This window comes from Theropithecus gelada, chromosome 16, assembly GCF_003255815.1.
Source record: "Theropithecus gelada isolate Dixy chromosome 16, Tgel_1.0, whole genome shotgun sequence".
Taxonomy (NCBI): Eukaryota; Metazoa; Chordata; class Mammalia; order Primates; family Cercopithecidae; genus Theropithecus; species Theropithecus gelada.
Window position 1 is genome coordinate 74153101 of NC_037684.1, and position 24591 is coordinate 74177691.

General features: G+C 48.8%; 1 protein-coding gene across 3 annotated transcripts in view; it reads right to left on the reverse strand.

Moving 5' to 3' along the window:
• Positions 1 to 17204, reverse strand: part of EPN2 (epsin 2) — a 102525-nt gene extending 85321 nt beyond the window's left edge. For 2 of the 3 annotated variants that reach the window (XM_025361515.1, XM_025361514.1), the window contains exon 1: positions 17014 to 17204. Coding sequence is in view for 1 of the 3 variants with exons in the window: in XM_025361517.1 (XP_025217302.1) it covers positions 17014 to 17149 (136 nt within the window). In the remaining 2 variants the exon portion in view is untranslated. The remainder of the gene's footprint in view (positions 1 to 17013) is intronic. The other variant, XM_025361517.1, reaches the window with a different exon arrangement.
• Between the last annotated feature and the right edge of the window lie 7387 nt (positions 17205 to 24591).

A 24591-nucleotide genomic window follows, 5' to 3' on the forward strand; every position in this document is an offset into this window, starting at 1 on the left:
CGGGAAAGGGCGAACACCCGGGGGGGGGAGTGGGGCGGAGCTTGAAGTGAGCCGAGACCCGGCACCCCCGCGCAAGCGTGAGAGAACGAAACAACAAAAAAAAAAAAAAAAAAAAAAAAAGCAACTATTTACAATAGTCAAACGACGTGGAAACAACCCAAGTGTCCACCACTAAATAAATAAATTGTAGTATATCCATACAATGGAATACAATTTGGTCATAAAAAGGAATGAAGTTTGGATCCATGCTACAACATGGATGAACTTGGAAAACATGCTAGGTGAAAGAAGCCAATACAAAAAGCCAGATATTGTATAACTGCATTTATATGAAATGTCCAGAATAGGCAAACCCCATATAGACAGAAAGTAGGTTAACGGATACCAGGGGCTGGGGAAATTGAGGAGCAACTACCTAATGAGTGTGGATTTTCTTTTGGAATGATGAAAAAGTTCTGAAACTAGATAGTGGCACAACACTATAAATGTACCATATGCCACAGAACTGTTCACTTTTAAATCCTTAGCATGGTGACTGGGTGTGGTGGCTCATGCCTCTTGCACTCAGGAGTTCAAGACCAGTCTGGAGCTAGGCAACATGGTGAAACCCCATCTCTACAAAAATTACAAAAAATTAGCCGGCGATGGTGACACGCACCTGTAGCCCCAGCTGCTCAGGAGGCTGAGGTGGGAGGATGGCTTGAGCCCAGGAGGTGGAGGTTGCAGTGAACTGAGATCACGCCACTGTACTCCAGCCTGGGCGCCAAAGCAAGACCCTGTCTCAGTCAATCAATCAAGATTTTGTGTAAATATAATCATTATTCCACAACTAAAAAAAATCAGCTTCAAACACAGAAATACAAAAATCAGAATTAGGAGAGCTGGTGGTCAGTCTTCACTTAAAAATAAGTTTATAAAGAGTCCATTATCTGTTAGAGATATATATTGAAGCATTTGCCAATAAAGTGAAGACTGGGATTTGCTTTAAAATCATCTAAGGTGCAGGAGCCTAGAATTAACTGTTGAAGCTAAGTGATGGGAGTTCACTAAACCATTCTACTTTTCTGTTTGAAATCCTCCATCATGAAATGTTTCATTTTGCTTTTAAGTAAGTTTCCAAAGATCTTTATCATGTTAATATACTCTGTAGATAAAAGGACAGGCTGCCCTTAAGCTGTTAAACTCTGGTGGCTCAACCAGGTATGCTCCACCCTGAGCCCAACAGTGCAGACTCACTCAATGCAAGCCCCTTCAAAGAAGGCAAATAAAATGCCCCTCAAAAAATAATCAGAGCCCCAGTTCAGATCACCAAGCAGCAGTGCAGAGAACTGTGTGGCCTAGTCTGTCTCACATTAGGTATCCCTAACATGAAAATCCAAAATCCAAAATGTTCCAAAATCAGAAACTTCTTAAGCAGCAACATGATGCCTCAAGTGGAAAACTCCACACCTGACTTCATGCAACAGGTCACCATCAAAATGCAGTCAAATCTTTGTTTTGTACACACTTACTTAAAATATTATATAAAATTATCTTCAAGCTATATGTGTAAGGTATACACAAAACATAAACGAATTTCACGTTTAGACTTGAGTTCCATCCCCAAGATATCTCATTATACATATGCAAACATTCCAAAATCCAAAAAAATCTAGTATCTAAAACATTTCTAGTCCCAAGCAGTTCAGACAAGGGATCCTCAACCTGTATGATATCCAAGCCTCCAAGTTGCCTGCTCCAAACTCAACTATCTGGCCAGGTGCAGTGGCTCACACCTGTAATCCCAGCACTTTAGGAGGCCAAGGCAGGCAGATCACCTGAGGTCAGGAGTTCGAAACCAGCCTGGCCAATATGGTAAAACCCCATCTCTACTAAAAATACAAAAATTAGGCCGGGCGCGGTGGCTCAAGCCTGTAATCCCAGCACTTTGGGAGGCCGAGACGGGCGGATCACGAGGTCAGGAGATCGAGACCATCCTGGCTAACACGATGAAACCCCGTCTCTACCAAAAGATACAAAAAAACTAGCCGGGCGTGGTGGCGGGCACCTGTAGTCCCAGCTGCTCCGGAGGCTGAGGCAGGAGAATGGCGTGAACCCGGGAGGCGGAGCTTGCAGTGAGCCGAGATCCGGCCACTGCAATCCAGCCTGGGCGACAGAGCGAGACTCCGTCTCAAAAAAAAAAAAAAAACCAAAAAACAAAAATACAAAAATTAGCCAGAAGTGGTGGCGTACACCTCTAATCCTAGCTATTCAGGAGGCTGAGGCAAGGTGATCGCTTGAACCCAGGAGGCGGAGGTTGCAGTGAGCTGAGATTACACCACTGCACTTCTCAAAAAAACAAAATTCAACTACAAGCTGGGGGTCCAAGTGATGTCTGCAAACTCAGGGATCTTCCACTGAAATGCTTTTAACAGAGCCCCACAAACAACCCCACCTAACACACAATGCAAACAGAGCTCACCTCCAGGCTTGGGGGCTGAAGGAAGCAAGATCCTGCCTCTCCAGATGCAGTAAGAAGCTGACATGTGATTGCCTACCCATTTGTTTCCCCTATCTCTCTTCTAGAACTAGAGGCAGGACAGGAGTCCCCATGGCATTTCCAATGTCTAGGAGAGTGCAAGGCACACAGATGTTCAACTACATGCTTGTTGTGTGATCCTGGTTTTTAACGGGTATTGCTCTAAAGGTACATTATAAAGACTTGATTTTCACCAACACCAATGCAAGACATAAAAGGGAAGGCATCAGAATGTACTAGTGTTGGGTGCCAGAAAAGGAGGGGAAAAGAGACAAGGAATCATGGCACAAACAATCCCACCTAAAATAGCACCAGAGATGCTGTGGAATGTAGAGCCCTGGGTCAGAGAGAGAAGGGCACAGAGAGGAGGAGGGACAGTGTGTGCCAGGCAGAGCCAGAAGAGGCTTCAGGGAAAGGGTATAGAGGCAGCGAGGGGGGAGGGGCAGAGGGGCAAGGAGCAGGGCATGAACAGAGAGGCAGACAAACCCAGCCACCCTGCATTGGGGATTCTGCCCTGACTGGACTCTGTGTAAGCCCCTGTGTCCCCAGAGCAGGGACCAGACAACCAGGGGAAATGAGCAGGCACCATGGGGAGGGTGGAGGTCTGTGGAGAACTGGCACCCGCAAGCCCCAACTAGAGATGGCGCCGACACTGGCTCTGACCCACTGTTGCCAGGCAACAGAACAAGCCCCAGGCTGCCAAGTGTTCTGATTTGTCAATGAAGCTGCAAGACTGGGAGGCTATGTAAGATCTCCTGATTTTAATGTTGGCAACTATGACCAGCAAATAGTGGCCTCCCAAAGATAACCACATCTTAATCCCAGAACCTGTGAATATGTTATGTTTTGTGGCAAAGGAGAATTAAGGTAGCAGTTAGAATTTAAGTTTCTAGGCAAGGCACGGTGGTTTACGCCTGTAATCCCAGCACTTTGGGAGGCTGAGACAGGTGGATCACTCGAGGTTAGGAGTTGGAGACCAGCCTGGCCATCATGGCGAAATCCCATTTTCTACTAAAAAATACAAAAATTAGCTGGGCATGGTGCTGCACACCTGTAATCCCAGCTACTCGGGGGGCTGAGGCAGGAGAATCCCTTGAACCTGGGAGGCGGAGGTTGCAGTGTGCCAAGATGGCGCCACCGCACTCCAGACTAGGTGACAGAGCAAGACTCCATCACAAAAAAAAAAAAAAAAAGAATTTAAGTTTCTAATCAGCTGATTTTAAAACACAGCATCCTGGATTATTCAGTGTGCCCAATGTAATCACAAGAATCCTTAAAAGTAGAAGTGGGAGGCAGAAGAGTCAGGGTCAGAGAGAAACCACGTGGGAAAGAGTGGAAAACCGAATTTGGCTTTAAAGATGGAAGGAGCATGAGCCAAGGAACACAGAAGGCCTCAAGAAGCTGGAAAGGCAGGGAAACGGGTTCCCCCCAACAGCCTCCAGCAGGAACCAGTCCTAACTACACCATGACCTCAGCCCATTAAGACCTGTGTTGGACTTCCTGCCTATACAACTGTATTGTTTTAAGTCACCGCATTTGTGGCAATTTGTCACAGCAGCCATACGAAACTGACAGAGCAACCAATTTTAATGTTTAGAAAGGCACAAACAAAACAGATCTGTGAGCGCAATCCACCCAAGGACCACTTTTCTAGTCCAGACTGGGCAGAGTCAAGGGCGAGGACCATTTCCTGGGTACCCAGAGCCTAGCACACAGCAGCTCTCTGACATTCATCTGAAGTTAACGCAAGGTCCCTTACCTTTACCACATGGTCATAAAATTATCCAGGGATTTCTGGAAAACAGAGCTGCTTAACTAAAAGTTCTATTCCTAAGGGACTGTTTAATCACATATATGTTACCCAAAGGCCTTGAGAAACTGGTCCGGAGTAGAGGAGGGAACAGGAACACTTTTCATCTCCATTCATCTCATTGCAAACAGAAAAAAGTGAGGGCTCTTCAGGTCCTCTGGAAGAAACCTCTAATCTCTCCCTCCCAGCCACCCTCGGGGTACCAGTTTGCTCACTGCAGCTCCAGATAACTTTGGTTGTTCTTCAACGGCAGAGGAACACTTCTCAAGCGGACTCTTTTTAGCTCCCCACTTTCACCAGCACAGAGGTGCTCTGATTAGAGGTGGGGTGCAAGTCCCACAGTCCTGCCCACTCACCGCCAAAAGGCTATGTGAAAACCACAGCCCATGAGTCAAACCTCACCAAGCTCTCGTCTGTCCTGCCTGGAGAGTCTGGTCAGTAGGCAGCTGGGCCTCTGCCACATGTCCAGCTTTTCCTCCTCCACACCCTCCTTGTTCAGCTCAGGCCTCTGCATAATGCAGCTCCCTCAGCCAGGGATCCTCTCATCTCTGTCCCTGAGAACTCCCACTCTTCCTTCAAGACTCGACTTACATACTACTTCCTCGAAGCCTTCTCTGGTTCCCAGGTTCCATTCTAACGTTTGACACCACTTTCTAAACTTCCCTCCCCCAGCTATCTCCCAAAACTAATATTACTTGTTACTGAGGCAAAAGCCACCATCTGCAGACCAAAAACTATTTTGAAATGTAAGAGGAACTTAAATTTTATTCACTCATGCGTTCCCAGCCAACAGCACATAATACATATGTGCTCAATAAGCATTAAGAATAAATGAGGTGGGCCGGGCGCGGTGGCTCAAGCCTGTAATCCCAGCACTTTGGGAGGCCGAGACGGGCGGATCACGAGGTCAGGAGATCGAGACCATCCTGGCTAACACGGTGAAACCCCATCTCTACTAAAAAATACAAAAAGACTAGCCGGGCAAGGTGGCGGGCGCCTGTAGTCCCAGCTACTCGGAAGGCTGAGGCAGGAGAATGGCGTGAACCCGGAAGGCGGAGCTTGCAGTGAGCTGAGATCCGGCCACTGCGCTCCAGCCTGGGCGGCAGAGCGAGACTCCGTCTCAAAAAAAAAATAAAAAAATAAAAAAAATAAATGAAGTGAACTATAAACTCATTTTCTGACTGAAATATCATATATTACAATGACACTGTGACATGCATTAACTGTACCATGTAAAATCTCACTTCTAGACTTTGAATAAAGTGAATCTATCTAAATTAGTAACTCTACATTACAACTATCTTTAATAAAATTAAAGAAATGCCATTTAAAATTTTACATGTACCATCTGCTGCAGTCATTACAATTTAGGGTGTGGGGAGGAACTTGGCTAGCAAGCTTGAGAGAACAGATAAGAACCTGCTGTGCCTGCTCTGTGGCTAAAATGCAGGTTGAAAGGAGGCTTGCCAAATAGGTGGATCACAGTCTCTTCTGCCCGTCCCCTGTTTAAACTTTCTGCTAAGCTGTCCTTTTCCAAGGTAGCGTAGAGGCGTATTTCAGCCAGGGTGATCATTTCTGCCAGTTCCTCTCCAGCCCTGATTCCACCAGTCCATCCACAGTCATTCTACAATTGCTCAGGAACCCAGTCCCCACACCACATTACTTCAAAGGCTTCTTCTGGCTCCAGTTTTCCCCTTCCAATCCCTGACACTCCCAGCAGCTCCTCCGAGCACACAGCTCAGCTTCTCCACCCACACAGACTATGAGAATTATCTGGGGGCCCTTCAAAACATTACTGGTTCCCCTTTGATTGGTCTGGGGTGGGGCCCCATCATGGGCATTTTTCTAGCTTTCCAGGCCACATGATTTGCAGGCTCCCGGGGTGTCGAATCCAAACTTCCAAGCCAGCACCGAGGCCCCCTTTACTCCCTAAACACAACTCAACTCTGGCCTCTCTTCACTCTCCATCTCTAGAACTGCTATCTAGCCCGTCTTAGGAAGCCAGTCTGAGCCAGGCCCCCACCCACAGAGATTACTCTACAGGTCCCCCTTCTCAAACACTTGAGGTGGCACCTACTCCTCAAGACCTACCCTGCTCTCTACTACCCAGAAAACCAAACCCCAAGGCTGCTGCCTCATCAGAGCCAGTGGCCATCTGGCCACCTGGGAGCTCACTGCTCCCAGCAGGCATCCACCCAGCGCCAGCTGCAGGAGTCTGCACACACTCAAGGCACCTACCCCATCCCATCTCAAGCTTTAACTCCTGCCGTTCCTGAGATCCAAAATACTTTCCCATCTGCCTTCCATTTAGGGATACCATTTGTTGTTCTTCAAGGTCCAGCTCAAATCCTACCTGCTCCTGATGCCTTCCCTGATTCTTCTAAATTTTTTCTCCATTCTTGACCCTCTGACAAAGAATCAAAATCATGGCTCAACAAACTGCTAGCTTCTGTCTCACAGATATTAACTTTGTCTTCTCAATTAGACTAAGTTCTTGGTGGCATTTCATTTATAACCATTATTTGCCTCTAGATCACGTGTTCCATATTTTTCCAGTTGACACTGGCCTCAGTTATTAAACTGTCCTTGAAATGCCCATACTTCTACATCTCCTAGTTGCTTCTCATAAAGTGACATACAAATTCTTTCCCCAATCAGATGTTTCCCAAATTTTGCCATCCATAGTATAGTCATTATATCCCAGGACAGCTCTGAGTATCAAAAAGGCACACCGGCCCGGTGGCTCATGCCTGTAATCCCAGCACTTTGGAAAGCTGAGGCAGGCAGATCACGAGGTCAGGAGATCGAGACCATCCTGGCTAACACGGTGAAACCCCGCCTCTACCATAAATACAAAAAGAAATTAGCCAGGCGTGGTGGCGGGCACCTGTAGTCCCAGCTACTCAGGAGGCTGAGGCAGGAGAATGGTGTGAACCCGGGGGCAGACCTTGCAGTGAGCCAAGATGGTGTCACTGCACTCCAGCCTGGATGACAGAGCACGACTCTGTCTCAAAAAAAAAAAAAAAAAAAGCACACAAGGAGGACTTGCTTTCAGGAAAAAAAAAAAAAAAAACTGAATGTGTCCCTTTACTGCTAGGACTTTTTTTTTTTTTGGAGGTGGGGGAAGGGGTCTTTTAATACAACTTATTGCTTACATTGATTTATTCACCTCAGAGTCTTAAAGAGTTCACAAAACACACTCAAGTCCAAGCCTCCAGGGCCTCCCACAAGTGCAGGGCAGGCACCAACACATAGCTGTTTACCATTCCTTGGCTGGGGAGCTGCGAGCAGTGCTCAAACCTTGGGAAAGTGCTCACACCCCAGCCTCCCCAGGACATTTTAAGACCAGAGAGAAAATTACCCATTGGCTAGAACCCAGGTGTTAATTGCCTACTGGGGAAGGAGATACTTCACATGGAATTTTTATTTTTTTTTTTGGAGACAGTCTCGCTCTGTCGCCAGGCTGGAGTACAGTGGCACAATCTCAGCTCACTGCAACCTCTGCCTCCCGGTTCAAGCGATCCTCCTTCCTCAGCCTTCCGAGTAGCTGGGACTACAGGCGTGTGCCACCACACCCGGCTAATTTTTGTATTTTTAGTAGAGACAGGGTTTCATCACATTGGCCAGAATGGTCTTGATCTCTTGACCTCTTAATTTACCTGCCTCAGCTTCCCAAAGTGCTGGAATTACAGGCATGAGCCACCATGCCCAGCCACAGGTATTTTTTTTTTTTTTTTTTTGTGAGACGGGGTCTCGCTCTGTCACCCAGGCTGGAGTGCAGTGGCTGGATCTCAGCTTACTGCAAGCTCCGCCTCCTGGGTTCACGCCATTCTCCTGCCTCAGCCTCCCGAGTAGCTGGGACTACAGACGCCCACCACCTCGCCCAGCTAGTTTTTTGTATTTTTTAGTAGAGACGGGGTTTCACCGTGTTAGCCAGGATGGTCTCGATCTCCTGACCTCGTGATCGGCCTGTCTCGGCCTCCCAAAGTGCTGGGATTACAGGCTTGAGCCACCGCACCCGGTGTAATTTTTTAAGACTACCAAATTCCAGCTGGGTGTGGTGGCTCATGCCTGTAATCCCAGCACTTTGGGAGGCCGAGGCTGGCGGATCACCTGAGGTCAGGGGTTCGAGACCAGCCTGGCCAACATGGTAAAACCCCATCTCTACTAAAAATACAAAATCATTAGCCAGGCGTGGTGGCACGTGCCTGTAGTTCCAGCTACTCAGGAGGCTGAGACAGGAGAATCGCTTGTGCCCAGCAGATGGAGGTTGCAGTGAGCCAAGATAGCACCACTACACTCAAGCTTGGGCGACAAGAGCGAAACTCCATCTTAAAAAAAAAAAAAAAAAAAAGGAGAGATCAAGACCATCCTGGCCAACATGGTGAAACCCCGTCTCTACTAAAACTACAAAAATTTGCTGGGTGTGGTGGCACATGCCTGTAGTCCCAGCTACTCAGGAGGCTGAGGCAGGAGGATTGCTTAAACCTGGGAGGCGGAGGTTGCAGTGAGCTGAGATGCCGCCCCTGCACTCCAGCCTGGCGACAGAGATTCCAACTCAAAAAAAAAGACTATCAAATTCCATATGAATTTGACCCCCTTTTAACAAAATAGCATTAGTAAAGGGTTCTCAGTCCTTAGCACCCACACCAGTGTGCAGAGCTGCAGGATCACAAAGTAAAATGTCCCGTTTGCTCAAAGAGCAATTTGGCCAATTATTTTAACACAGCTCTGCAAACACAAAAACCCTTACCAGCCCACACAGACTTCCTTGGGGTCAAGCCAGCTAGGGTAGCCCTAGGTCCCTGTTGTACACATCCAGGCAGCTTAGGGTCACATGACAGAGAGGTAAGCTGTTGTCATAGAAACAACTTCATAAAGCTCTAAAATCAGACAGGCGTGGGACTGAATTCAGGTCCAGCCAGCCACTGGCCAGGTGCCCATGACCAACCTTGACTCTTCCGAGCCTCAGCTTGCTTAGCCTACCTCTTGGGGCTGTTGTGAGGGTACAGTGAGGTAATGGGCGCACCTGGCACAGCTGCAAACGAGGTCGTGGAAATAAAGCAGTTCTGAGTTTGACACAGTGGCAGCAAACACCAGCTGGGGCACTTACTAGCTGTATGGCCTGGGGCAGGTTACTGAACCCCTCTTAGCTTTTTAAAATGCAAAATGAGAAATGGTGATAGGGCTTGCAGGACCATGAAAATTAAACACAGCACATAAAATTAGTAACATAAGGCCTGGCACACAGGAAATATTCAAAAACCATCAGAGCTCACACACACGTCCCTGCACATTCGGTCTTGATGGACAAGTTGTTTAATTACCAATGAAGAAAAAATTTGAACTGTAAACATGAAAGAATATTAAATATGAATTGCTGTAGGGAGGAGAAGCAACTTCCATTAACACAGTGGTCCATCCCAAGTGGCCCTGTGGGAATTGAGGACCCAACAGCATTACTCCCTCAACCTTTCCAAGTTACAATTTTTTTTTTTTTTTTTTTGAGAAAAGTCACACTCCCTTACACAGGCTGGAGTCTAGTGGCATAATCTCAGCTCACTGCAACCTCTGCCTCCCGGGTTCAATCAATTCTCGTGCCTCAGCCTCCCAAGTAGTTGGGACTACAGGCCCACACCACCACACCTGGTTCATTTTTGTATTTTTAGTAGAGATGGGGTTTCGCCATGTTGGCCATACTGGTCTCCAACTCCTGGTCTCAAGTGATCCACCAGCCTCAGCCTCCCAAAGTGCTGGGATTACAAGCATGAGCCACCACACCCAGCCCCCAAGTTACAATTCTAAAAAGCCTAGACAACAAACTTCTTGCGTGATGTGTGAGAATGATGAACCAGCTTTTTCAACAGAATCCAAGATTTACAGCCTTTTTTAAAGGACAATGACATCTTCTGTCCCCTTCATTAAGGAAAGCACCTCAATTAACCCAACAGTGATAATCCCTGTGACCACAGTCCAACTTACAATCATAAGAGAATGAAGTGAAAACACTCTCTGAGAACCCACATTTCCTTTCCAAATGTCATGCCATCCATCATCTTCAGAGCAATATTTTAGAAACATTTCAGTGTCATTTTTTAGTTCCTACTGCACAGCCAGCAGGTGCTAGACATCTTACACACCTTCTCATTCAGTCCTGTGGGCCAAGGTTCCCAAATTTGGTCCCTAGACCGGCAGCATCAGTAGCATTTGGAAGCTGGCTAAAAATACGCATTCTCAGGCCGGGCGTGGTGGCTCAAGCCTGTAATCCCAGCACTTTGGGAGGCCGAGATGGGCGGATCACGAGGTCAAGAGATCGAGACCATCCTGGCTAACACGGTGAAACCCTGTCTCTACTAAAAAGTACAAAAAACTAGCCGGGCGAGGTGGCGGGCTCCTGTAGTCCCAGCTACTCGGGAGGCTGAGGCAGGAGAATGGCGTAAACCCGGGAGGCGGAGCTTGCAGTGAGCTGAGATCCAGCCACTGCACTCCAGCCTGGGCGACAGAGCGACACTCCGTCTCAAAAAAAAAAAAAAAAAAAAAAAAACACATTCTCTGCCAGGCACGGTAGCTCACACCTGTAATACCAGCACTTTGGGAGGCCAAGACAGGAAGATCACTTGAGGTCAGGAGTTTGAGACCAGTCTGGCCAACATGGTAAAACCCCATCTCTACTAAAAATACAAAAAATTAGCCCGGCGTGGTGGCAGCAGCCTGTAGTCCCAGCTACTCGGGAGGCTGAAGCAGGAGAATGGCATGAACCCGGAAGGCGGAGCTTGGAATGAGCTGAGATTGCGCCACTGCACTCCAGCCTGGGAGACAGCGAGACTCCGTCTCAAAAAAAAAAAAAAATTAGCTGGGCATGGTGGCATGCGCCTGTAATCCCAGCTACTTAGGAAGCTGAGGCAGAAAAATCGCTTTAACCTAGGAAGTGGAGGTTGCAGTGAACCAAGATCGCGCCACTGCACTCCAGCCTGGTCAATAGAACAAGACTCTATCTTAATAAAAAAAAAAAAAGACACATTCTCAGGCCTCCCCTCCCTAATGAGAAACAATGGGGTGGAGCCCCGGACACATGTTCAGCAAGCCCTCTGGGTGCTTCTGCTGCACACTGGAGTTTGAGAAAAAAGGCTAGTCTATTCCATGAAGTAGTGATTATGAGCCCCCCTTTGGAGATGAGGAAACCAAAGCTCAGTGATTAAAGTGCCCAAAGCCACCCAGCCAGGAGGCCCGTAAGTACCCACACCTCATTCCAAAGCTATCTGCCACATGGCCTTTGAAGCCAAATTAACTGTACCACTTGGTGTTCTCAGCTATTGAGCTGCTGCAACATGCAACTACCTAAGAGGGTCGGGACCCAGAGGAAGAAGTCTGCACTCAGAAGTGATTAATTATAAATGCTTTATAAATCCATATCATCCATTAGCCCTAAACGATCAGCCATCCCCCAGGATGAGCCTACTTTTCCCTGTTCTATGTATCAGCAGGGTTACCATGAAGAGAAGATGGGGAGTTCCTCTATTTACAGCCCTTTGAACGTCCAATTCCTTATATTGCTTTGAACAGAAAGAGAATTAAGATACCTGTTCTGTCTCTAGAGGGCCTGAAAGTGAAGCACACTCTGACTAGACCAGGACCAAGAGGAAACTGAATCAGGAAAAGGACTTTCTGTGCCCAGGAACAAAGCAGGCTCCAGCACCTAGGTACTAGGGGAATGAGTCACAGAAAGAATCCAATGCATGGATAGGGAGCATTTTAACAATGTTGCAGATCTGGTTCAAAAGAATGCAGGTTTTTTGTTTTTGTTTTTTGACACTCAGTCTTGCTCTGTTACCCAGGCTGGAGTTTCACTGCAACCTCCCCTTCCCAGTTGAAGTGATTTTCCTGCCTCAGCCTCCTGAGTAGCTGGGACGACAGGTGCATGCCACTATGCCCGACTAATTTTTGTATTTTTTTGGTTGACACAGGGCTTTGCCACACTGGCTAGGCTGGTCTCAAAAACTCTAGGCCTCAAGTGATCCGCCCACCTCAGCCTCCCAAAATGCTGGGATTACAGGCATGAGCCACCGTGGCTGGCCTAGGCTTTTTTTCTTTTTTAATCAAACACCGAATCTAGCGTCTCTCAGCTAAAATAAAATGATCCATTAATTACTGACATTCAAACCACAGTGTTTTCAAAGGTTCTAAGGTTAGGAAAGACCCAGAAATCTCGTTATTCACAATTCCCAACCTTCTAAATAAACTTGGTGGTGAGTTTCACACAACAAATTTATGCTGTAATTTAAATGAATACCTATTATTTTGTGGGGCCTTCTATAGGGGCCAGTGGAGCAGAAGGGAACCAAGCCTGGGAATTACACAGATTCACTCTGAATCCTGGCTGTGCCAGTTCCTCACAGCTTACTTAACCTCTCTGGGCCTCAGTTTTTCTACTCACAAATGGGTGGTAATCCCTATGTTAAGTGTTGATGTGAAATTATGGTGGTTTAAAAAAAAAGCTGCTGAAACGGCTTTCAACATATGCTTATTTCACTGTATTTGTTTTTCTAAGTTTCTATTTTTAGTTAACTTGAATGAACTAATTAAGCCATAAAGTTCCATTGATGAACTTATCAGAAAGTTTGTCAATTTTTTTTGAGACAGAGTCTTGCTCTGTCACCAAGCTGGAGTGCAGTGGCGCGATCTCGGCTCACTGCAACCTCCACCTCCCAGGTTCAAGCGATTATCCTGCCTGAGCCTCCTGAGTAGCTGGGACTACAGGCATGTGCCACCATGGCCAGCTAATTTTTGTATTTTTAGTAGAGATGGGGTTTCACCATGTTGGCCAGAATGGTCTGGATCCCTTGACCTCAGGGTGATCCGCCTGCCTCAGCCTCCTAAAGTGCTGGAATTACAGGTGTGAGCCACCATGCCCGGCAAGTTTGTCAATTTTCAAAAACTCAATAGATGGACATAAACATTCTTTTCACAATGCATCTGACAAAAAACAAATGTGCTCTTCCCATCCTCAACCACCTTAATCATATCACCCGACCTCCCTCAGTCCACTGTTAACTTGCAGTGTGTCTCTTCATCCCCGTGAGACCTGGTCCTCGAAGTCGGTAACAGTTATAATAATATTTTGGTGTACAACAGATCTGTTCAAATCATTTACTGGCTGTGCAACCTCAAGCATGTACCTTAAACTCCCTAGGCCTCAGTTTCCTCACCTGCAGATGAGGTGGATAAACCTATGCAACTGACACACAATTGCTGGACCAACAGTAGTGATTTCAACAACGGTGCGACAGAACAGTAGAGCCTGCAGTAACCGAGCCATAAAAATGTGCTCCCCTACCTCAAGGAATACTGATGACAGACCTTTACTGAGCACCTACTATCTATCAGAGACTGAGCCTGGTACTGGAGAAGTAAAGACAAGGTGACCACTGGCCTCCAAGATGTCACAGTGTCACAAAAGCCCCAGATACATGGACAATGTCGTGTTAAGTGCATCAACAGACTGTGTGGGGTGGTGAAGGTAGCATGGGAGAAAAACGGGCCAAACATCGGGGAGCTGGCCGGCAAAGTATTCACAGAAGAGGTCTGTTTACACCGAGTATGTGAGTCAAAAGTTCAGCAGACAAAAAGGGATACAAACTACATAATTCCTCACATCTTTTCCAGCCTCAACTTCCCCTAATCCAAGGCCAGCCATGGTGGCTGATGCCTGTAATCCCAGCACTTTGGGAGGCCAAGAAAGGTGGATCACTTGAAGTCAGGAGTTCAAGATCAGCCTGACCAGCATGGCAAAACCCCATCTATACTAAAAATACAAAAATTAGCCGGGCATGGTGGCACACACCTGTAGTCCCAGCTACTCGGGAGGCTGAGGCAGGAGAACCGCTTGAACCCGGGAGGCAGAGGTTTGCAGTGAGCCGAGATTGCGCCACTGTCACTAGGTGACAGGGTAAGACTCTATCTCAAAAAAAAAAAAAATTCCCCAAATCCAGCCCTCTGACTTCTCCAAGTCTCAGGGTCACCAGGTATACATGCCATAAAATGACAAAAATTGTGGTCCTTCACACCCTATAAGCCAGACAGAAAGGTTATGGGGAACAGTGAGAACTGCCAGAAAACTTAGAAAATTTTAATGCACTTTCCAAAAGTATGACAAGGACAATTCCATGCATAAAAATCTCTTAGTACTTCAGTTCACAACTGAAAGGTGCCGCTCCTCCTAATTAAAGTTAAAAAAAAAAAAAAAGTCCCAAAACTTTTCAACTTTTGCAGGACTCTTATCAGAATCCCAATTCTTGGGAAATATTCCGCTCATTATGAAGAGGGTTAGTGATACAGAGAATTTCTACAAAGGTTGGGTCATTTTTCAAGGCTGCATACACGAAGCTAGATATTATCACTTGAAAGTTTTACATTTCTTCACACCTCGAATGCTTGGCCCAACACACACTGCTGGACGAGTTTTCCACAGAGCTCTCCATCTGGCCAGCTCAGGCTTCAGAGAGGCAAAAAGCCTCTGTAAACCACGGGAACTTAGTACATCCCACAAGACAATCCCAACTGGCTCCTGGTCCAGGGACTTGTGGGACGCAGTCCTGAATCATGCCTTAGAGTAACTTACACTTTACCAAAATCTTTAATAATCAGTATCTCATTCCATGCTTACAAAAGAATAGCCCAGTGAGACTGGTAAAGATGACTAGCCCAATTTTAAAACTAGGGAAACAAGCTTTTAAAATGTAAAAGTAAAAATACAGATAAATAAAAGATTTAGGCCGGATGAGCTAGCCCATGCCTGTAATCCCAGCACTTTGGGAGGCCAAGGTGGGCGGATCACCTGAGGTCAGGAGTTCAAGACCAGCCTGGCCAACACGGTGAAACCCCGTCTCTACTAAAAATGGAAAAATTAGCTGGGCCTGGTGGCTGGCGTGCGCCTGTAATCCCAGGTACGCCGGAGGCTGAGGCAGGAGAATCACTTGAACCCAGGAAGCGGAGGTTGCGATGAGCCGAGATCGTGCCACTGCACTCTAGTCTGGGTGACAGACTGTGACTCTGCCTCAAAAAAATAAAAGATTAAAAAGTCTAGGTGCGCTTCCCCAACACAATCACTTGCCCCGAAAACAAGCACCGAACAAGTACCATTCAGAAGCAAATTGTAGTCCCTTTTGATATTCATTTAAATACAGATGAAAACTTAATTATCAGTGCTAACTCAATTACTGCTGTGCCAGATTCAGCAGAAGATTTTGTCAGCACCTAGCAATCTGTATCTAGAACTACAAGAAGCACGTTTTCTGCCAAATCTTCATTATATTACATAATGAGAGGAAGCTGGGATTCTTAAAATTCACCTTTTCCCATCATTTTAACACCCTGTTCCAATCCGTTCTTTCACAGGGTATTTTCTGGAGGTGAAAAGGAAGAACTCATTACTTCTCATATTTTCCTGCCCACTTTCTTGTGTAAATGTTAAAAATAAAGGGGAAGGTAGGGTCCTGAACATCTCCCTAAAAAAAAAAAGTTCTTAAATGTGGTAAACAGAGCCCTGGAGCCCTAGCTTCCAGTTCTGCACTGACACAGTATCACTGAGTGACCTTGGGCAAATAACTGCAGTTCTGGGCCTCAGTTTCCCTCATCTAAACCCTAATAATGGTTAAGCCCTCTCCGCTCTTAAAGCGCACATTTTAGATACGTCCCCAGGGCAGCACAACTGTGAAGGAGTCGCCCAGACGGAGTCCTTGGGCGGAGAAATGGCCTTCCACAAGCTCCTGCCGGGGGGTTCACAGGGAGCTCAAGCTGCCCCAGGCAAAGCCACTGGGCAAACTTCAGGTCGCAAACAAAAACCTGTTGGCAACGACTCCTTTAGCAAACGCCAGCCTCCCAACGCGCTCGACTCTGGGGGAGCCGCCCCATAGGGAGAGAGAGGAAGAGTCTCCTGGAAGAGGCCAGCCAGCCCCCACGCACCCATTCACCCACCCGGATCAGCCGAGCAGGACGGCCGGGCCGGGTGGGTCTCTGCCATCCCACGCGGAACAAAAGGCAGCTGGAGCCTGGCTCTTCCGCCCCCGTCCCCGCTGTTCCGTGGGGGTGGGGGCTGGGGAGTGGGGAGCTTGGTCCCCGAGGACGGAAGGGGGCCCCGCTACAGCCCCCAGGAAAGGTGACACGGGCGGGATCCCGGACAGAGAAAATGACCCCTCCCCGGATTCCCGGAGGGCGCCCGGGCCGGGCTCTGCATGGGGGCGGGCGGGAGACCAGGCTGGGATCAGGAGGAAGGGGCGCCGGGCCCGGGGAGAGGAGGAACGTGCTCTGGGGAGGGGGGCGGGGTTGTTCCAAGATGAAGGGGGCTCCAGGATCTGAGGAGGGAGTAAGGGGCGCCCTGGACTCTGGGGACATAAAAGGAGGTGCTCAGTGATAGGGACGGGTAAGAGGGGGGAGATCCTTGCAGCGGAAAGCTGGATCCTGATGGGGAGGGGGTCATGCTCCAGTCCGTGGGGCGGGGCCTGGTTGGAAAGAAGGGAATCCCCCAGAGCCTAGCGTAGGGACCAGCGGGGTGGCAGGGGTGCATGCCCTGGCGGGGCTGGTGAGGTAAGAGAGCCTGTGCTCTGGGGGCGTCCGCGCCCTGGAGAGGGGGAGGGTCCTCGCCCTGGTGACTCGCTCTGGCCCCGGAGCCCCACGGGCTCTGGCTCACCTCTGCTCCTCCGGGCCGGCGTGGGTGCGCCGCTGCGGCCGCCGGCAGCGCTGGGGAGGCGGGAGCGACCGGAGCCCGCGGAGCCGCCGCCACCGCCGCGTCTGGCTCCGTTTGACACCCACACACCAGCCAACATGGCGGCCGGGAGGGGGCGCGCCGGACGCGTGCGCGCGCCCGCAGACCCCGCCCCCGAGCCCGCCTAGGCCCCGCCCCACGGCCGCAGGCCACGCCCCTGCGACCCCGCCAGGGCCCCGCCCTTGTGGTCCACGCGCGCCCCCCCTCGGCCTCCTGCGCTCCAGGACCCCACGCAGACGGCCCACCCTTCCGCAGCGTCCCACAGTCGACGCTCGCGCCCCCAAACAACCCCCAATCCCGAGCGCCACACAAGCCCTGACAAATTAATACCCGAACGCGCGCACTCTGAGCCCCCTCAGGCCCCTCCACCCGGTGCACACTCACGGCCCCCTACACTGACGGCCGGGCAGCACGCGCGGGCCCCGCCCCGTCAAGCAGAAACTCACGCTCCGGCCCGCCGGTTTCACTCAAAAATCTTGTTCAGTAGGAGAGACTGGAAGGGGGCCAGGGCCTGCCGGGAGCTGGTAGGGTTGGGTTCTTAGGCTACAAGTGTGTTCACTTTATGAAGATGCGCGGAAGTACACTTTGGATTTGTGCGCTTTTCCGTGCGTGTATTTCACGTCAATAAAATATACTCAAAAACGACTCGGAGAAGTCTATAGGCTTCTTTAGGCTGCTCAAGGGGTTACCTAAAGGCACGAATGGCAAGTGGTTACCTAAATGGCTCGAAAACGGAAACCCTTGACGGGCAGGCACCCACAAGGCACCTCCTGTGTGCCAAGCCCTGTGCTGGGCACAGAAATGAGACAACCCCAAATGCCTCGAATGAGAGTCCCGGAACTGGAGGGGCCAGAACTGGAGGCTGCACCTCAAAGCTGACTAACCTGCTCCAATCAGGGTGGGAGTCAGCAGAGACCTCTCACAGCAGGGGCGTGGAGCATGAGTCAAGGCTTGCTAGGTGGGCAGAGGACACCATCCCTGTTGGCTGGGTGACATCAACACTGTGCCTAGCCCTGGCTTCAGGGAAGCTGTGACTAGAAGTCTTCCTCTGCCCTAACTCACTGAGGGACCTTAAACAAGTAACCGTACTTCTCTGAGCCTCAGATTCCTCCTCCCTGTAGAGGAACCAGGGAATGAAAGTATCCCTTGAGGTTCTAACAACCTGGAATCTGGAATCTCATTCTCTGGCAAAAAAAAAAAAAATACAATAAAAATGGAGAGAGCTTGTAACACGTTTGCAAAACCACATGGCCACTTTTCCTTTGAAAAGTCAAACACTGGTAGTTCTAGATGCTAGAAACACTCTCCAGTTAACCACTCTTCCCACTGCTTGGTGTCCCTTCTCCACCGGCAAAGGGAATCATGCTCTATATGCCTGCCTTGCAGCAGAAGTTGGAGCTCCCCGTTTTGAACTTGGTCCACCCTCATCCCAGAGAATGCCCTGGACCAGTCCAACATTCCTTGTGAGCCTCACCTCTTTACCACATCTCTAAGGAAAGCAGAACTTTACACTGCAATCGTGCTTCTGCCCTGAGTTTACAATGTCAGATGAGTTATAGCACATAGCTGATGCACAGTAGAGGCGTGATGCTTCTAAACCAGCACCGTTCAGCAGAATTTCCCTCCACGATGGAAATGTTCTTTCTGCGTGCTGTCCAGTAGGATAGCCATGAGTCACAGGAGGCCAGTGAGCACTTGAAATGTGGCTAGTGAGACTGAGGGGCTGAATTTTTTAAACTTTATTAAACTTTCATTAATTTAAATGTAAATAGCCACATGTGGCTAGATGCTACCATGCTGACCAGTGCTGGCCTAAAACTTTACCACAATTCCACAAGTGCTCTTTCTTTTTCTATCTTTCTTTCTCTCTCTCTCTCTCTCTTTCTTTCTTTCTTTCGAGACAGAGTCTCACTCTATTCCCCAGGCTGGAATGCAATGGCGCAATATCAGCTCACGGCAACCTCCACCTCCCAGGTTCAAGTGATTCTCCTGCCTCAGCCTCCCAAGTAACTGCAATTACAGGCACGCACCACCACACCTGGCTAATTTTTTTATTTTAGTAGAGACAGGGTTTCACTATGTTGGCCAGGCTGGTCTCAAACTCCTGACCTCATGATCCACCCGCCTCAGCCTCCCAAAGTGTTGGGATTACAGGCGTGAGCCACTGCACCCGGCAAGGTGCACAGTCTTACTGTTCACATTTTACAGACAAGAAATTGAGGTTTGGAGAAATGCTGGGGCTTGGCCACCCAGGCCCACTTTTCCATATGCAAAGCCTAATACTCCCTTCACCACCCACCTAGCAAGTGTGTGTAGACGCACAGATAATATGCAAGCTTAGAAAGAGAACTGGATACAGAAAATGAGATGATGAGCTAACCTACAGGACAGGAAGTGAGCTGGAGAATACTAGATTAGGCCAGGCTTGGGAGGTGGGGGAGAGTGTCCTGAGGCTGGAAGACCACCACCCATATGCAAGGTCAGAGGGGACATTCTTGCATTCCTCGAAGTCATTTCTCTTTCCTGGATCCCCTCCTTGAAGCCTATCAGCCCCCTAGCATTCCTCTCTCAATTCATGCTCATGATGATCCCTTGATATCATCAGCCTTATTCCTATTTTAGATGCGGAAACTGAGGCAGCATGTGGCAGGGCTAGGATTCAATTCCAGGTTCTATGAGTCTAGAGCACATAAGCAGTCTTGCAGAGGAACTTGCAGGATAAGCTGAACATTTCATCCGTGACCAAAGCAGTCCATGGAAAACAGGGCTGGAGGAGACATTCCCATCTGCCCTTGCGGAGCTTTGGACATTGGTTCCAGGTGGATAATGGGGCAGACCGATGGGGCTGGTTGGAGAGGTATATTTCAGAAGAAAGAGCTGGCAGTGCAGGCCAGGGGTGTCTCTGGGGTTAGGGAAGGAGGGTTTCAAGCAGGAAGGGACTTTGGGGGAAAGACTGGCAGGCAGCAGACAGGGACAGACTGCACGCTGAGTGAAAAGCATCACTTAGCACAGGTGCAGAACAGGCTCCCCGGGGTCTTCACCAAAGGCTTGAAATCTATATTCAAAACTATTTGTCCCACAAAAAGAAACTTGTGTTGGCAATCCAGAAACACCTCATTTCTTGTCCACCGATTTGCTGCTTGACCTTGACCACGTCACTGCCCCTCCCTGGGCCTCAGTTTCTCCATCTGTGAAGTGGGAATAATAACTCCTCCCTTCCCCTAGGATTGCATTCTGGCTCAGGTGAAAAGGCAGAGGAGGAAATGCTTTGGAAACTGTAAATGCACTGGATGGGTGTTGATGGCAGTTCTTCTATTAAGGACATTGAAATGAATGGAGTCATCCTTTCCTCTCTAGGGGCTGGAAGTCTAGAAGGACAGAGAAATTATGAGCTTGAGCAGCATGAACATGAGCAGAAACCAAATGCCACATAGACAATCAAGAGAAAGAGCTATGACAGCTCTCACAAGAGGAAGTTTCCTTCTAGCTCATGGGGAAGGAAGGACCTGTGCCGACATCCTGGAAGTGCAGGTGCTGGAGGAAGGAAATAGTAATAATAATGACAACAAAGTAGTGAGCATTGTGCAAATGCTTCGCATGAAGTATCTCATTTCCTCCTCATAAAAACCCCAAGAAGTTGAGACCACCGTTATCCTCATTTTACCGATGCGGTTCAGAAAGCTTCCATTATTTGCCCAAGATAACACAGCTAAAAAGTGGTAACCCTGGAAAACCCAAGCCTAAACTCCAAACCTAAACTTTTTTTTTTTGAGACGAAGTTTCATTCTTGTTGCCCAGGCTGGAGTGCAGTGGCGCGGAGCTCACCGCAACCTCCGCCTCCCGGATTCAAGCAATTTTCCTGCCTCAGCCTCCCGAGTAGCTGGAATTACAGACATGTGCCACCACACCTGGCTAATTTCTGTATTTTTTAATTCACTTATTTATTTATTTATTTATTTATTTATTTATTTATTTATTTAAGATGGAGTCATACTCTGTCGCCCAGGCTGGAGTGCAGTGGCGCAATCTCGGCTCGTTGCACCCTCCGCCTCCCAGGTTCAAGCAATTCTCCTGAGTAGCTGTGATTACCTGCATGCGCCTCCATGCCCAGCTAATTTTGGGGTTTTTTTAAGTAGACACAGGTTTCACCATGTTGGTCAGCCTGGTCTCGAACTCCTGACCTCAGGTGATCCACCTGCCTTGGCCTCCCAAAGTGATAGGATTACAGGTATGAGCCACCACATCCGTTCCTTCTATTTTTTTTTTAAATAGAAACAGGGTTTCGCCCATGTTGGCCAGGCTGGTCTTGAATACCTGAACTCAGGTGATCTGTCCACCTTGGCCTCCCAAAGTGCTGGGATTACAGGAGTGAGCCACCATGCCCTTTTTTTTTTTTTTTTTTGTGACAGGGTCTTGTTCTGTCACCCAGGCTAGAGTGCAGTGGCACAATCATGGTTCACTGCATCCTCAATCTCCTAGGCTCAAACAATCCTCGTACTTCAGCCTCCCAAGTAGCTGGGACTACACCACACTTGGCTATTTTTTCTAATTTTTTTGTAGAGACAGGGTCACACAATGTTGCCCAGGCTATTCTCAAACTCCTGGAGTTGACCCCCCTGCCTCAGCCACCCACTCAAAGTGCTGAGATTACAGGGATGAGCCACCATGCCTAAAACTAAGAATCTGAATAGGCTGAAGGGAGTGATTCCTCCTCCCTTCCAGCTCTGCGCCTGAGTCAATTAGAGCTTTCTCTCCCTGGTCAGTGACTGGTTCAGGAATGGGCACCTGACTCATGGCAGACCAATGAGTCTCAAGCCAAGCCCAGGACTTCTACAGAAACCATTGAAAAAAGAAGCTTCGGCCGGGTGCGGTGGCTCAAGCCTGTAATCCCAGCACTTTGGGAGGCCGAGACGGGCGGATCACGAGGTCAGGAGATCGAGACCATCCTGGCGAACACGGTGAAACCCCGTCTCTACTAAAAAATACAAAAAACTAGCCGGGCGAGGCGGCGGGCGCCTGTAGTCCCAGCTACTCGGGAGGCTGAGGCAGGAGAATGGCGTAAACCCGGGAGGCGGAGCTTGCAGTGAGCTGAGATCCGGCCACTGCACTCCAGCCCGGGCGACAGAGCCAGACTCCGTCTCAAAAAAAAAAAAAAAAGAAGCTTCTAGGGGCTGGGATGTGGTGGCTCATGTCTGTAATCCCAGCACTTTGGGAGGTTGAGGCAGGCGGATCACCTGAGGTCAGGAGTTTGAAACCAGCCTGGCCAATATGGTGAAACCCCATCTCGACTAAAGATACAAAATTAGCCAGGTGTGGTGGCATGCATCTGTAATCCCAGCTACTCGGGATGTTTATACAGGAGAATCGCTTGAATCCTGGGAGGCGGAGGCTGCAGTGAGCTGAGATCATGCCACTGCACCCCAGCCCGGGGAACGAGAGCAAAACTTCGTCTCAAAAAAAAAAAAAAAAGGCCGGGCGTGGTGGCTCATGCCTGTAATCCCAGCACTCTGGGAGGCCAAGGCGGGCGGATCAGGAGGTCAGGAGATCGAGACCATCCTCGCCAAAATGGTGAAATGCTATCTCTACTAAAAATACAAAAAATTAGCTGGGCATGTTGGCGCGTGCCTGTAATCCCAGCTACTCAGGATGCTGAGGCAGGAGAATTGCTTGAACCAGGGAGTCAGAGGTTGTGGTGAGCCCAGATTGCGCCACTGCACTCCAGCCTGGCAAGAGTGAGACTCCTTCTCGAAAAAAAAAAAACCCAACCCAGGCCAGGTAAGGTGGCTCATAGTTATAATCCTAGCACTTTTGGTGCTCCACACAGGAGGATCACTTGAGCTTAGGAGTAGGAGGCCAGCCTGGGCAACATAGTGGGACCTCGTCTCTACAAAAAAAAAATTTTTTTTTGTTTTAATTAGTTGGATGTGGTGGTGCTCACTTGTAGTCCCAGCTACTCGGGAGGCTGAGGCGGGAGGATCCCTTAAGCCTAGCAGGTTGAGGCTGCAATGAGCTGTGATTGTACCACTGTACTCCAGCCTGGACAACAGAGCAAGACCCTGCCTCAAAAAAAAGAAAAAAGAAAAAAAAAGAAAGAAAGAAAAACAAAAACCCCATTCAGGCCGGGCGCGGTGGCTCAAGCCTGTAATCCCAGCACTTTGGGAGGCCGAGATGGGCGGATCACGAGGTCAGGAGATCGAGACCATCCTGGCTAACACGGTGAAACCCCGTCTCTACTAAAAATACAAAAAACTAGCCGGGCGAGGTGGCAGGCGCCTGTAGTCCCAGCTACTCGGGAGGCTGAGGCCGGAGAATGGCGTGAACCCGGGAGGCGGAGCTTGCAGTGAGCTGAGATCCGGCCACTGCACTCCAGCCTGGGCTACAGAGCGAGACTCCGTCTCAAAAAAAAAAAAAAAAAAAAAAAAAAAAAAAAAAACCCCATTCAAATTGGCTTAAATGATAATTGGAATCAATTGGCTCATTTAACCAAAATTTCCAGAGCTAGGGTTCAAGTGCAGTGCGATCAAGGCTCTAGCTCCATTCTTTGACGTATGCCTCTTGGACATGTGGCCATTTTCCTCGGCTGGTGTCTTGACTAGCTGCAAATTGGCTGTGGCACATCCATGCCTCAGATCTGTGATCACGCCATGGAAAACAGCAGGCTGGGTGCAGTGGTTCACGCCCATAATCCCAGCACTTTGGGTGGCCAAGGCAGGCAGATCACGAGGTCAGGAGTTTGAGACCAGCCTGGCCAATATGGTGAAACCCCATCTCTACTAAAAATACAACAATCAGCCGGGTGTGGTGGCGCATGCCTGTAGTGCCAGCTGCTCGGGAGACCGAGGCAGGAGAATCGCTTGAACCTGGGAGGTGGAGGTTGCAGTGAGCCGAGATCACGCCATTGCACTACAGCCTGGGTGACAGAGCGAGACTCCATCTCAGAGAAGAAAAGAAAGAAGGAAAGAAAGAAAGAAGGAAGGAAGGAAGGAAGGAAGGAAGGAAGGAAGGAAGGAAGGAAGGAAGGAAGGAAGGAAGGAAGGAAACAAAACAACGACAAAAAAAAAAAAAAACAGAGAGCATCTCTTTCTCCTAGCTCAGCAAACTAAAATCCTAGCCTTGCTCTGAATGGAAGAACTTGGATCATGGGAGGGTGATGTGGGGAATTAAGGGTAATTGGCTTAGTCAAATCAAGGCTCACTCCCAGAGTTGGGAGAAGAACAAATGCTGGCAGGTGACCAGGAGTATCCACCACACTAATGAATTCCCTTTTCTCCTTCACGCGGTCCACCTGCATTTTCATTAGTCAGTATCCAGATTCGTGATAGTAACACCATTTTCTGGGTTTTTTTTGGGGGGGGGGGTTGGTTTGGTTTTTTGTTTGTTTGTTTGTTTGTTTTTTGTTGTTGTTTTGTTTTGCTTTGTTTTGAGATGGAGTCTTGCTCTGTTGCCCAAGCTGGAGTGCAGTGGCGCGATCCTGGCTCACTGCAAGCTCCGCCTCCTGGGTTC